The following is a 14142-nucleotide window of genomic DNA, read 5'->3' on the forward strand; positions in this document are numbered from 1 at the left end:
CGTCTCCTCTTCCTCTATAGCAGTGATGTATCCGTCCGACCCGACGGTGAGAGCCGACTCGGATGGAATCTGAAAAAGAAAGAAAGTTACTTTTTTTTCTTCTTCTTTTTGACATCAAAATGTTTTCTTTTTGAGTGCTCTCTGTTTATTTGATGTGACTTCGTATCTGACGTTTTGCGTTGTTGTATGTTTGATCTACATCTTGAGCGCATTCTTGGCAAGGTTTTCCTTTTTCTTTCTTTTTCTGGTCATATTAGATCCTATATAAAATAATAATATGTACCGGCTAAGTGAATCGCACACTGCTTTGGCGCCTCCTCCCTTTCCCTCCACCCTCAGACTTCCTCCCCACCCCCACCCCACTGGTATGTAATAATATATTTGACTTTACTGGACGTCCCCGGGAGGAATTCCTGGTGTTTGGTGAACCGGAGTCTCTCCAGTGTGATTTCAGACACAGTGGACAGCGGCCATTAATCACTCTGCCGTGACTGTGTGCGTGCGTATATGTGTGTGCATGCAAGAGTGCGTGCATGTGTTGGACAGGGCGCTGTTTTCCTTTTCGAGAGTGTTCATCAGCAAACAAGTCCTATCTGCTCGTGTTGAAGCGATATTTGAATGCCGGAGGCTCAAGGGGAATGCCTGTTTTGTTGTTCTTCCTCTCTCCGTTAGTTATTTCCCAGTGCTGAGATATGGCCTCCGGCATGTCGCTTTCTCCGTGGGGGCCCCCCCATGGCCGCGCATCGGGGATGTGGAGGGCTAGAAAGTGTCTGGCAGCGAGGCCCCAGAGGCTACAGCGCCTCACTCTTTACTCCCTGAGAAACAGCATCCTGTTAGAATTCATTCTGGGGCTAGAACGACCTCCATCTGTTACGGGTTTACTTCTTTCACGTCCCGGGGTTGCAGAGCAGTGTGTGAGCGCGGCGGTGTTTACAGTACGCCACAGATCAGAATGTTGCCTGCTCACGTACGAGGAGGAGAAAACAAACTGAAGAAATCGAAGCAAAGCCCTCGTGTGAGTTCACGTTCCCGAAGCCCGACGCTCTCGCAGCTGACACGCCGACACGTGGGTCTTATCAGAGATCCCGGAGCATCGAGATCTGAGTCAAATCTGGCCTTCGAAACGTCACGGCTACATCTGAATCAATACATCAAGTGGCAGCCCCGAGGAGAATACAGCAGAAAATACACTTCCTATCGCCTCAAGCACCTCAAGGTCATAGTTAGGGAAGATGGGAGGGGGGCATATATGCGCTCACAAAGGATTATCGAAAGACCATGACCCAGTCCCCAGGGGGCACACGCAGAGAGGAAGCATGCCGGACGGACACACACACACACACACACAAAGCATTCAGCACATACTGTACAGAACACACACATCTGCTGCTTCTGGCAGTGCTGTCATGTAACGACAGAGGCTCATGTCTTGTGGAATGGGTCACACTAAGGGTATCGCTTTTTTAATAATCCTGTGGATGTGTCTCAGTTCTGAGACGGCCATTGAAGAGCCTCGAACCCCCCTTCAGTTTGGTATTCATAAGCAATAATGTCTTTGTGTTTAAGTAGCCAATCAGAATCCCCATATCTTACAGAGCTGATTCCAGACACTCACCCAGTTGATAACTTACATGAAGACAATTATTTGTGTCAAGTTTCCCGAAAGGTCATGTTTAAATAAGAAAATGTGGCATTATCTTGCATAAGTATCCAGAGCAGAAATCTGAACAGTGGATAAAGCCAGGTTCTAAACTCTTGTTTAATTTTGTTGACATATTAGAGTCAAAGGTTTTTACAGAGGGAGGTTTTGATATCTCTTTATCATGCCATAAATCAGACAGCAATGTCAAATAGAAAAATCCAGTTTCTCCATTTTATAGGAAATTAAATGTTTTAAATCCGGCTATAAATGATATACGAACAAACCGTGAAAAAATTAAAAACTGTAGACTTAATTTGGGGAATAGGGTAAAAAACTAAAATAACTAATAGAAACTTCACCAGTGCATTAGGACACAGATTTTTTTTTTGTATCACAAGTTTCCTGAATGTAAATGAGGCATTATTTAACAATAGACAAAATAGTCAAATAATCACTTAAATGTGTATTTTAGTTGTTTTCTTTCCACGAGTCTGAATAAAAACACGATATGGAAGCAAAATATCCCAAAAAGAGTCTCCTCTTCAGTGAGGTGCTGTATAAAAGACCGTTCCTGCTGTTTTGATGTGGGCCTCCCTCACATGGCATCAGACAACAACACAAGCTGCATTAGTTAGTTTTCAGATGGAACGGCAATAACATTTTCTCAGCTCATCGTTCTCCTTTGACGTGGCCTTCTGGCATCAACAACTGCTGCAACATTAAAAAACAGCTGTTTATGTGACTAACTGCGTGGATGCGGCATCTTTATGTATATATGGATGTATAAATGTAGGTATGTACCTGGCCTTGGTAACATCTCACGTGTGTTGTTGGATTTTTATTTATGTTTTGTTCCTACAAACCCCAGATGTCAATTACATGTGCAGAAAAGAGCGGCGCAAATCCTCTAAATAGAAGATGTGGGTTTTTTTCTCCCACTCCTTTAAAAAGCACTATTTCAATGTTTGGGTGAGAGGTTAAGCGTGGGATTAGCTTTAGGCTGCTCTGAAGGTTAAGGTGAAGCATTTAGATGTAAATGTAGATAACAAAGGTCAAGTATGCTGAAGCAAACGTGTGTGTGTGTGTGTGTGTGGTTTGTCAGAGCAAAGCCCTGCTCAGTTCATGGAGCTAAAAACTCTGTATCCTCCTCCGTGGGAGCTCAGCAGACATAAGCACATAATGACAGGAAGGGATGAGTCCAACCCTAAATCCGTGATAGCAAAGAGTGTTTTCCCTCCCCACATGTCAGCATATTCCCCTCTCTACCTAAACCCAGCACCCAGCGAGAAGGATGGGGAAGATATCCCGTCTGCCCCATCCTGATGAGCTCAGACATCTGACTGGCACCGACGGGACTTTCCCACTTTGCTGAAAGGGAGAAGTTCTTCTTTGTTCTCGCTCGGAGGCAGACGGACGGGCTGCTCGGACGCCTCCGCTCCTGTTTGATATTTCTGTTTAAGGTACGGAGGTTGCATCTGGGGATCATAGACCCAGACCCGGTTTCAAGTGTTACCGAATGTAAGCGCCGCCGGCTACACGGACGGCCACTCAATGATGGGAAAGAATTCAATGCCTGTTGCGAAAGCCAAAAAGCAAACAGTCGTTTGAGTCTCTCGAAGTAAGATTAATAAGCAATGGACCCTTTTAATCCCAGCACCCTTTATTGACATTTCCACATGCATAGACCTACAATATGATATACAGTATGGATTCAATGTTGTTGTAAGCTTGACTGGGCTTAGTTGGCTTGAGAGTGTCTTAACACCTTCGCTGATGGACTCTGTTGGTAATGGATCAAGTGTAATAAATCATCAGTTCCTGAGTAACACCGTGTTTGTCTTCTTCTCCTGTCTTCAACAGATTCCCTTTGTACCCCAGAGGAGAGCGCTTTCATTTTGAATACGGTGTCTACTTGCTCAACAAGAACATTGCCCAGGTATGAACAGACGCTTCGTGCACACATTTGTTTTGGAATTAGTATTTAGTATATATATTTAGTGTGTGTGTGTGTGTGTGTGTGTGTATATATATATATATATATATATATATATATATATATATATATATATATATATATATATATATATATATACACACACACACACACACACATATATATATATACAGCCAGCCACCATCAGGTCAAAATTGTAATTAGTGCCGTACTTTTGGGTTAATATAGAAATATTGTGTCTTTGGAGGTAGTTAGCGAATGTTAGCATGCAAGCAACAATATTGTACCGGTCTAGCATCAGCATTGGTATTATCATTGTGAACATGTTAGCATGTAGCTCAAAGAACCACTGTATTCAATAGATCCTCACAGAGTGGTAATAGGTTTTTGGATCCATGGCATAGAGGAATAGGACCCATTAGGCTGTGGGTATGCAGGCATTGTTGGTTTTGGTCTTTTCATGGGATGTGTTGACATGAGGAAAACAATGGAATATCACCAGACGTGTCCTTTCAAGGCCCCTTTTGAAGGAGCAGATAGTCGCGACATGAAATGTCTCTGTGTGTAAGGCTGACACCAGATACACAAGTTGAATTAATGCCCTAAATTGGTTTCACTTTCTCTCCCCATCTCTCATGAGCACAAACACCTCAGGGGGAGGGTTGAACTCTTGACCTGTCCCTGCTTATTAAAGTACTCCTAATGTGTTGACCAGGGTTACTCCCTCCATTCATCTCTCAGACATTTACCACTGGCTTATAACAATTTGCATTCCATTCCCACTTTTTCCTCCTCATCCGGGCCTCTCCGCTGAATAGGACCGGGCAATTAGCGCGAGCAGGTGGCTGACTTCAAACCTCAGCTCGTTGGGAGGTTTTAGTTCTGAGGCCAGACCACAAGCTGCTAGCCAATATCCAAGTCTGCCATCTTCCCACCAGATTCCAATAATAAGAAAATAAGTCAGATAAGAAAACATTTGAGACAGCAAAAGAAAACAAGTGCTGCGGGAAGCCCCCAAAGGGAACGACAAAGCAGCCCGTCGGGTTTCCAAAAAGTGTAATTGAACCAAAATGGAAGCCATTATCAGATGTGCTGTTGTACGCTGTTGGCTCAGTGTGCGTTGTACACTGACGCCAAACTCTAATCTGACACTTATTCCATCAATCGTCAGTTGATTGTATAAATGTAGCCCAATATCACAAACCACAAATATGCCTTAAGGGGCCTTACAAACTGTACGATCAACCCTTAGATCCAAGATTCAGATAAGCCCCCCCAACACATTGAAAGACTCAGAGCAGCAGAGGAGGATCCCACTTCCCAGGGACAGGAAACCAATACAGTATAAAATGACAGGGATAAATTAACATATATGAACGTATCAGCGCTCATCAATCCGAGCACTCTCAATAACTGTCTGAAGACTCAACACACATGTGTGTTTGATTGTGACACACTGGGCATTCATTTGCACCATTGTGACTTCTAACAGACGCCTGGCACTGAAGCTCAAAGAAAAGAATGAAACCGCTCATATATCCCACAAGCTGAACCTATTGTTCTTCAGCGAGACATACACTTTAGTGTGTGAGGTAACAAGTGATCCATAGAATAACTTGGCCCGTCAAACTATAGACAACAGCTGATTGTGATGCCGTTGTATAAGTAAGTAACCACCGCACTTTATCCATGCACCATGAGAGAGACACGGATTCAAATGTGCATGACATTATGTAATCTTTTTCACATGTTGGAACATTTGGCATGCAGTCATCTCAATGCATACTCCTACCTTTCAACTCGCATAACCCCCACCCATAATCCTTTTTTATCAAAGCCATGCATCCCGATCTGAGCTCTCTGAGATTTCAGTTTCATGAATCTCATCCATGTGGTGCGTCCACTGTATCAGTGCTCGCTCACTCTTGCTGAAAGTTTAATTTGACTGCTGATGGAATACACATGCAAGTGGCTTAAGGAGAAATATTCTTTATCTGAGTCAGCTTCTCAGCAAAGACATCTGAAACTAGAAAGTGCAGTACAACTTAAACTTAAAGAAAACATGATATACATACATGAAATATGACCTCTGCATTCGTAGGAGCAGTGGGCTGCTGTGAAGCGCCCGGGAAGCAACTTGGGGTGAGGTGTCTTGCTCCCACTTCGGCGTATGAACAGTAGGAGCCGGGGATCGAACCGCCACCCCCAGATCTCTGCCAGGTGTGTCTGCAAAGACCACCGCTGTAATGTTTGGCAGAATGCGTCGACCGCTAGTGTCAGACATGTTTTCCCGTCGCACTGAACAGATACGCTCTGAGCTCTGCCCTGGCTCTGTGCAGGTTGGCGTCTCGGCTCTGTCAGTAACTGCGTCTTGAAGCGTTTATTGAGGCTTCAAGTCCATTTATCCGATGATACGCGTGTAGATGTGAGGTTGATGCCCAATAAAGCAGCACGGGATAACTGTATCTCAGAGCGGTGGCTGAGCGGCGGCGATGCGGTCAGCAGTGTGTTGTTCTGTTAGCCGTTAGCCAAACACACCGCCCAAAGCAATAAAAGTGAGCAAACTGTTTTCCCCCACTGTGTCTCACTTGCAGCCGGGGGCCAGTTAAGAGGAGTGATTGAGGAGTCAGCAATCAATCAACGGCAGGATAAAACGGGCAATAAAACGGGCTTTGAGAACGTTTGAGTCACTGCAACCACGAGAGGTCCTTGCTGCAGCAGAATGCGGGATTAGCCGTGGTCTCACACACACACACACACACACACACACACACACACACAGCCGATCTGATTATCTCCCGGCGGAGATAATAATGGCACAGTGATGGAGAGATGTCTTTTTCTGGTAGCCTCACAGGAATTTATTCCGCAGCGCATGAATAATGAGAACCAGGTCGCCGAACGTTCTCACCTGTGTCCATGAAACCCATGCAGATAAGATTCAGACGTAACGTTTTGAAACCAGATGCAAACCATCAGCTGCAACACAGGTGGGCACATGTGAGGAGTGCATGATAACGTTGTAAGCGCTTTCTGCGGAATGATGGATTATGAACCGACAGCGTGAAGCCTTTGAGGACTTATTTCTGTCAAAGACCGAAAGGGTGCATGTTAAACTAAATGCAACCCCCTGCACGTCGAGAACACGCTCTGCTTTTAACAGCTTGATAGAGCATCAGCGTATCTTGCAGCGTTGACATTTCAGCTTGCGTTCGAAGCCCCGTCTCATGCAACGTGTGTGTGTGTGTGCCCGACTAAGTCCACGTTAGGGATGGGTTATCAGGTCGACTCCATAATGGCATCACACGAGCGGTCCGCCTCCATGCCATAGTGATAAAACACCATTGTTTTGAAACTGAAACGGTGGTAAACGTGTCAGTCCATGAAATGCAAACCACTGCAAGCAGAGATTTCCCCTCCCGGGTCGGCTGCACATCGCATTAGACTGCGTGCTGCTGTGAGTCTCATTCTTTCAGGGGCTCGGATCTCACATCCCCACACGTGTGAGACCTTGCTGCTCCATGTTTCTTGCTCATTTATTGGGGTTTATATCAGGAAATGGTCACCGTGCTGACCCCTACACATTGAGCCGGGATCTTCTCCTGTTGACCAACAGACTTTTTAGTGTGTGTGTGTGTGTGTGTGTGTGTGTGTGTGTGTGTGTGTGTGTGTGTGTGTGTGTGTGTGTGTGTGTGTGTGTGTGTGTGTGTGTGTGTGTGTGTGTGTGTGTGTGTGTGTGTGTGTGTGTGTGTGTGTGTGTGTGTGTGTGTGTGTGTGTGTGTGTGTGTGTGTGTGTGTGTGTGTGTGTGTGTTTTCTTTCCTTCTCTGTCGTGGGCTCCTCTTGTTGAGCCAGGCTTGCCTACTATTCACCGCGCGGCTCGTTCGTTGTTTGGCTCCGCAATGCAAAGCAGAGGTCTAGTTTCACGGCAGACCCCGGCTCGCCGACCGACTAGAGCCTGGGTGGGAGACATTAGCTGTCCATCTCTTATTAAATTGCCCTGTGTGGCTGCGTTTGAAAGTGATACCGGGGACATGGCAAAGGATTCGGGGGCCACAGCAGGTCGCCCCTGCTTTGATGTGGCCGAGGGAGAAGTTTGCTTTTATTAGGGCCTCGTGTTCGTGAGGCCAGGGGCAAAGGCTGGGGCGGCTGCTTGGAGCACCACTGGATGTCTGGTTGGAACGCACAGCCATGTTGCCACCTCGGGTAAATGTGTCACCAGCTCCCTCTTATTTCTTAAATATTGCAAAATCTGCCATGCCTGAGCTATGTGTGAGCATGCATACTTTTCTCTTTTGTGTGTGTGTGTGTGTGTGTGTGTGTGTGTGTGTGTGTGTGTGTGTGTGTGTGTGTGTGTGTGTGTGTGTGTCACTAGGCTGCGTTGTTGTGAAACCGGCATGAGGGGCTGATTAGTTGACAACGGATGCTACACAAAACCTTTTAGGTTTTTAAGAGGAGGGGTCGGACTAAACAATTAGTTCTCAGTCACTTAAGCTCGGCGTATCATATTTTGCGGGCCTCGGGCACAGGAAAGCTAGTATCGGGAATTAAAACACAGCAAATCCCGGTCGAGGCTCAGCGAGGTCACCTCTGGGTTCACCTTTTTATTTTCGGCTCCTGGGGGAAAGTCGCCTGCAGTGTCCCACCTTCTGAGTCTCTGGGCAATTCCACACAGGCAGCGTGCCATTCTGGTGGTCCCAAAGCGTACGTCAGAGCGCCGGCTGCCATTAAGCGTGGCAACTGTGGCTCCATAAAACACGCCTCCGACTCATGGGGAAGCTGCTGTGTTTAGTGGTTAGTGGAGGTGGCAGCAAGCGGAACGGGGGCTGGTTGGCTGGAGGTATGCATTTCGAAGCTATTTCGTGAGCTTGTAGGCGCTCAACCAAGAGAAAACGTTTGCATAGAAATGCCCAAAAATAATGAGCAAGAGTTCCTGTTTTCCACAAGGGGATCATTTTTCAATGGACGTGGTAGATCTGGAGGGGAGTGTTGCAGTTATTGACAATCTTGAGCCTGATGAATCCAGATTATGGAAATGAATTTGTGAAATGTGAATTAATTTTCATTACATCACAGCTTGTTGGGCTTGATGCATTATTAACTCTCACCTGCAGTAAAGTTTGAAGAAAAACAGGCAGGATGTTTGCATTATATTCATAAATACATTTTCAAACGAGTAAGGTTAAATGGAGCAAAAGGGCGGACTCAGAATGTTGCATGGTATGATCCACAGACACCAATCACAACCTTACAAGGAGACCTGGTTTGGATATATAAAAGAAAAAAGAGAAATTGTTCTTTTTTCCTCCACTGACACCACTGAAACCGAGATGTAAACACAAGTCTGACTGATGTGCAACTGAGCAATGAGCTGGCTGGAGAGCAGTCTCTGTTTGCTATTAAAAAAAAACAACTATACGTGTCGTTGGGTCTGCTGCATTGACTGTAAGCAAACCCATTCCCCCTCTCGCTTCTCCTCTTTGCTCTTTTTTTTCTCATCCATGTCATGTCTGCTCATTTGACATGTTCGAAAGTCGGGGCCCCTCCCTCGGCCCTTCACCCCTGTGAGAAAGCTCATGACCCCCAGTCGACAGAGATCCGACGTAGTCTTGGCACGGCCAGCCCTTCTGCAGCCATTAGCTCATGTGATTGTGCTCAGATAAAAACCATATGACCCACGCAAAGACATGCAAAAGAAGAGAACATTACGCAGCTCCCTCCCACCCCACAACTCCCCCTCCTTGTCAAGACCGTGGACATTTCCCAACGAAAACCATCTCCACCTCGAATGTTGGAGATGGTACGGCCCACAACGGGGGTTCGTGAATATAGTTGACTCCCTGCAGTGAAACAATGGGCGTCCTATATTTGCGCATGAACTCAGTTTTTCCACAGTTGACATTCTTGTAAGCAGTTGTGTGTTTACTCTGCGTTGCTCCACAGGCCTGTGAATCAGACGTGGCTGTGCACGCTCAGTGGTTGCGTAATAGTCAGATGTTGGATGTCGTGTATTGCTGTTGCGTTGGCCGCGCGTGTTCGTTGATGCGTTTATGCCGCTGCTGCGTCTGTGTCACTCGGACTAATGTTATTTCATGTTTGTTTTATGTTGCACACTAGCTGCAAAGGATCGCCCTTTGAGGACAATGCAGACAACGTGCGCTTCCATCTTCCTCGTGTGAAATATGCACAGGACTCTTAATGTGGATTTATTTTCTCACATGCTTTGCTTTCCTTCAATTATATTCAATATTGACTGTATTATACCAAACAGGACTGAACTAGATGGCAGTGAGAGCTATAATGCGTCAGACCACAGATCACATTTTATTACATAAAACGTTTTGTACCTGGCTTCATCCAATGTTCAGATTTCTCTTCTGGAAATGTATGCATATTTAAACATTACGGGTTAGAAAACCTTTTAATACAAACAAATGATTGTGTTACGCAATTAACTGGAAAGGTTTCTGCTAGTTGACCTATTCACCTGTAGTGTCTCTCGATTTAAGAGTCATTCATCACAGCTAACAAGGATGCGTTATTTATCATTCTAGAAGAAAGGTCCACATCTGCGGTATTTATTGCCATCTATTCACTTCTCCATGGCTTGAATTCCTTTGAACGGAATCATTTTTAGACCGAACTATTCCAGATATCCCTCAGAAGCCTGTTGGTCTTCCTGTCCTTGTCCAACTCAGGCTTGCGGTTGAAAGACGGACTCCTTGGTGCGTTCCAGAAAACGTTCCAGAAAAGAAAAAAAATGGAAAAGATGATTACATCTCCACTGTCCAAACAGACTCTTAAATGTTCAGAAATCATAATGTGGCCCAGTGTAGGCCACGCTGTTTGTTTACCTGAACCCTGGACCACGGCTCCCCGGGCGCTAGCACCATCTCTCACTTCCAGACACTGCCTGGAAGTAATCAGGCCATTTCAACTGCCTGCTGCCACTCATTGTCTCCATCCTTCCATAACAGCCACATCAATTTTCCATTTCACAGGGACTGATATGATAAAATGCATAATGGGTGGCACAGACGGCAGAAAATGTAGCACCAAGCCAACGTAATGTATACGTCACTCTAAGTCCGAAACAGGAAGGAGGAAAGAAGGAGTGAAGTTCTCGTCTCGGCCGCAAAGTTTCTGCTTCAGCGTGGTGAAGAACAACCTGAGTCCGCTCCGAGCGTCCTCTCCCATGTGGCCACATGCTGTACAAATGTTGGGTAATCGCCCCCTTGTATCGAATAGAGGATAAGTTATAGGCCCCTGAGTCCGACAATGTGTTTTGCATTTGGACGCCATTAAGGTGTCACTTTTAACCAGATCTACGTACTCCGCTGACAGTGAAAAGCACTTCATTAGTGTACTTTATTAGTCACGGTTCAAGCAAGGAGTTATTTTTGGCAGGTCATAAGTGGGTTGGGTTGAGAGCGCCGTGGGTTGTGTTGGGAGATTGTGCAGCGGCCTGACACAGACAGTAGGCTGATGGCTGTCTGCTCTCTCTCTGGTAATTGATGCAAAGCGAGAGGAGGGGAGTCTGTTTTCATAATGCTGGATTTAAGATTCGATCAGTCAAAAGGCTGTAGTCTGAAGCCTATTATGATAACGGGGCGCATTAAATAATGCCGATTATAGTTGAATTAACCTCAAATGTAATGTGCTTTTTTTAAATGCCACCATCAGAGCCGTATACGCCGTCTCTACATCACTCCTCCACAGTCAAAAATATGGTGACTTTTGTTCATTGGTTGCGAACAAAACCACACGGCGACGGCCGTAAGCCAAGATGGCGACGGCCAAATTGCGAATGGGTGATGCCACGATGACACTTATATACAGTCTATGATATGAATGCAACATCGCCCTGCCCGTTTCTTCACTGTCCTATGTCAAGTAAAGTGAAAAATTACCCCAAATAAATTAACTTTACAGGGGCTAAAATTATCACCAATAACCGCCTTATGAGCGCACAGCGGCGTCCAGTGGGGCCCGCTCACATGCACCCACGTGCACTAACAGCATGTGCAACCTGAGGTCTATGTTTCTCGGCTCGGGCTGAGTAAATTACGCATGTGGAGAAGCTTAAACCAGCTCCCCGCACTGCAACAGGAGGAATCTCTACCAACAACTTACATTTACTGGAGATAAGAAGTTTATTTTTTCTGCTCTGAAAAAAACGCCTGTAGGAAAAAAGGGAGACGGGGGGAAGCTCCCAGTGGTTTAGTCGTGCCGTGGTTCTCTGAAACGCCTTGATCAAGCTACCTCTTAACCAAACCTTAACGTATACTTCTCTATGCACATGGGTTTTCATAGGCCTACTGTGTGGTCCCTGTTTTCCATCAACAAACTTCTGTTGTTAGCTACAGCTCGCATCCAGTCCCACTCATTGGCCAGAGCGGGTTGTTGTGGGAGCCTTTTTTACAGCCCGAAGCGAGAGAACCCGTTTCTATAAAGGGATATTTTCCATGCACTGCTCTATCAGGGAGATTGTGGAAAGGCTTCAGTGGGCTTGCAAACCGTAACCACTCCCACAGCTCCCTGTGGTTTGATAAGAAACAAGAATGCAAGTCATCGACGCTGGAGTCCTGACCAGCACGACGAAGGGAGCGTCTGTAGTCCGTCGGCCACAGGTAGCGGTTCACAAAGCAGGTCTCGGACCACACTTGTGTGTCACCGTCCTGCGGTTTCCAGCGTGGGGGCGAGTGTGTGTGTGCCGTCGGTGCGCTGCTGATTATGCCTGAGCCCCAGGGTTTTATGGGAATTCCTCTGGACAGCCACCTATGACTTTATGAAACACTTAAATTCGTTTAATTGAATTTCCACATTTTGTGGTTGGTAGTTTCAGGTTTTGTCCCATCGCCGCAAAGGAGCCCCAGAGCAGCTAGTTCCACTAAGTATAAGGATGGAAGTACATGTTAGTCCTGTGTCTGTGAGTAAGAGACAGGTCCATATGTGCCAAAGTATTCAGTTTCTGAATGTAAAGTATAATTTATCTCATAACATCATAATAAATAGGTTGAGTAGGATGATATATAAAGTGGCATGCGTTATTCGCTCTTATCGTCTTCTCTAGTCAGTCAGAATCTCTCCTTCCCGCAGGTCGGGCTGTGGGTTCACTGGCAAAGTGTTCCTGAATACAAGGGCTTTGCCGGGATGCCGGGTGTTTAAGAAAAGTGTTGGCCGCTCTGCTCCGTCATTTACTTAATAGCGCGTCTGCAGTTTCCAGCTGGTTGGAATTTGTAGCCGAGGCCTGTTTGCTCTTCTGATGTCTCGCCGCTCGGCTCCCGGCCGCTCTGAAGTCCCTTTCTCTCGCCACTGAATCCGCTACACGTTTCTATGACGACATCTAGAAATGACGGCTTAGGTTAGAAGGAAACTTAACTGCTCCGTAGATGAAAGGAGAAAACGGTCTTCACTGGAGGTTATATCTCTTCCTGGGATCGTAGTTATGTCACTGTGTGTTTAAAATATCTACATTCGGTTTTCCCTCTTGTTGAAGTACAAAACAAAAGAGTTCTGTTTTTGTCTGGCCAAGCTTTTCCTCCTGTGCCCCCCCCGCCCCACCAACGCCTCCAAAGAATGGCGAAGGGCAGAGACCAAGTATATTTTATGTCGGCAAGTTTAGAAAAACTTGTTTTTCTTGTTAATTCATCAAACCACGTGTGCTGTCACATGGGTGTTTGGGCGTAGAGGTATTCCATCATGAGCGGAGGCCTCGCTGCGGCTCGATGACACTGAACAGCTCTCAGAATAAAACAATGCTGGCCTCATCTGGTCAGTATTTATAAGAATAGCAGTCATCCTGGCTCTGACTATCCGGTGCTGTTTCTCGCTTCCATGTGGGTTTCATTACAGCCCTCTGACTCCGGCCAATCGGCAGCGTTTCATCTGAATCAGCGCAGCGCCTCTGGACCACAGAGTTCTGTCAGTGGCACTCATCACCGTGTTAAGAGAATCCGAGTTTCTTCCCCCTAATTTTTTATTTCTTTTAATCAAGTTCATGTCGGCATTAGTCTCTTTCTCTGAATATCCGTCGCTCCAACACTCCCCTCCAACAAATACAGTCCCACCTCATTAGGCCAGTGTGTCTCTCCATCACCCCCTGATGTCAGCCTCCATTACTCCGCCAGGAGGAGAGGATACCGCTGTGGTGTCATTAACTATGCCAACCTGCCACTGCCTTCTGTCTGTATTAATGAAGCGTCTGTGATGAGCCAAGGCCCACAGGCCAAATAATCGTTTTACAGTTATTGGGGGAAAGAGGGACTAAGTGGCTCATGAAAGCAGCTGTTAAATAAACACCAGCTCAAGTTAAAAAAAAAGAGAGAGAAAAAAAGGCAGAGTGAGAGTTCCTTTTGAAAATAATTAAAGGTGAATCAGAATAACTGTCATTTCTAAGGAATTGGCTGTATGAACGCTAAAAGTTTGACTAGCTAACAATAACTACACAATGCATAGATACAATTTGATGCTAACGTTAGCTGTTGTGGCTAGCCGAGTTCCGTGAACATATAGTGTAACACATATCAGTGCATATCGGCGACATTA

The 14142-nt window shown here is 45.9% G+C and overlaps 1 protein-coding gene across 2 annotated transcripts in view; it reads left to right on the forward strand.

Moving 5' to 3' along the window:
- The window catches only part of uvrag (UV radiation resistance associated gene), a 78251-nt gene that overhangs the window by 40854 nt on the left and 23255 nt on the right, over nt 1-14142 (forward strand). For both annotated transcript variants that reach the window (XM_034550189.1, XM_034550188.1), the window contains exon 13: nt 3503-3578. In XM_034550189.1, coding sequence (XP_034406080.1) covers nt 3503-3578 — 76 coding nt within the window. The remainder of the gene's footprint in view (nt 1-3502; nt 3579-14142) is intronic.

This window comes from Cyclopterus lumpus, chromosome 14 (assembly GCF_009769545.1).
Source record: "Cyclopterus lumpus isolate fCycLum1 chromosome 14, fCycLum1.pri, whole genome shotgun sequence".
In the NCBI taxonomy this organism is placed as follows: Eukaryota; Metazoa; Chordata; class Actinopteri; order Perciformes; family Cyclopteridae; genus Cyclopterus; species Cyclopterus lumpus.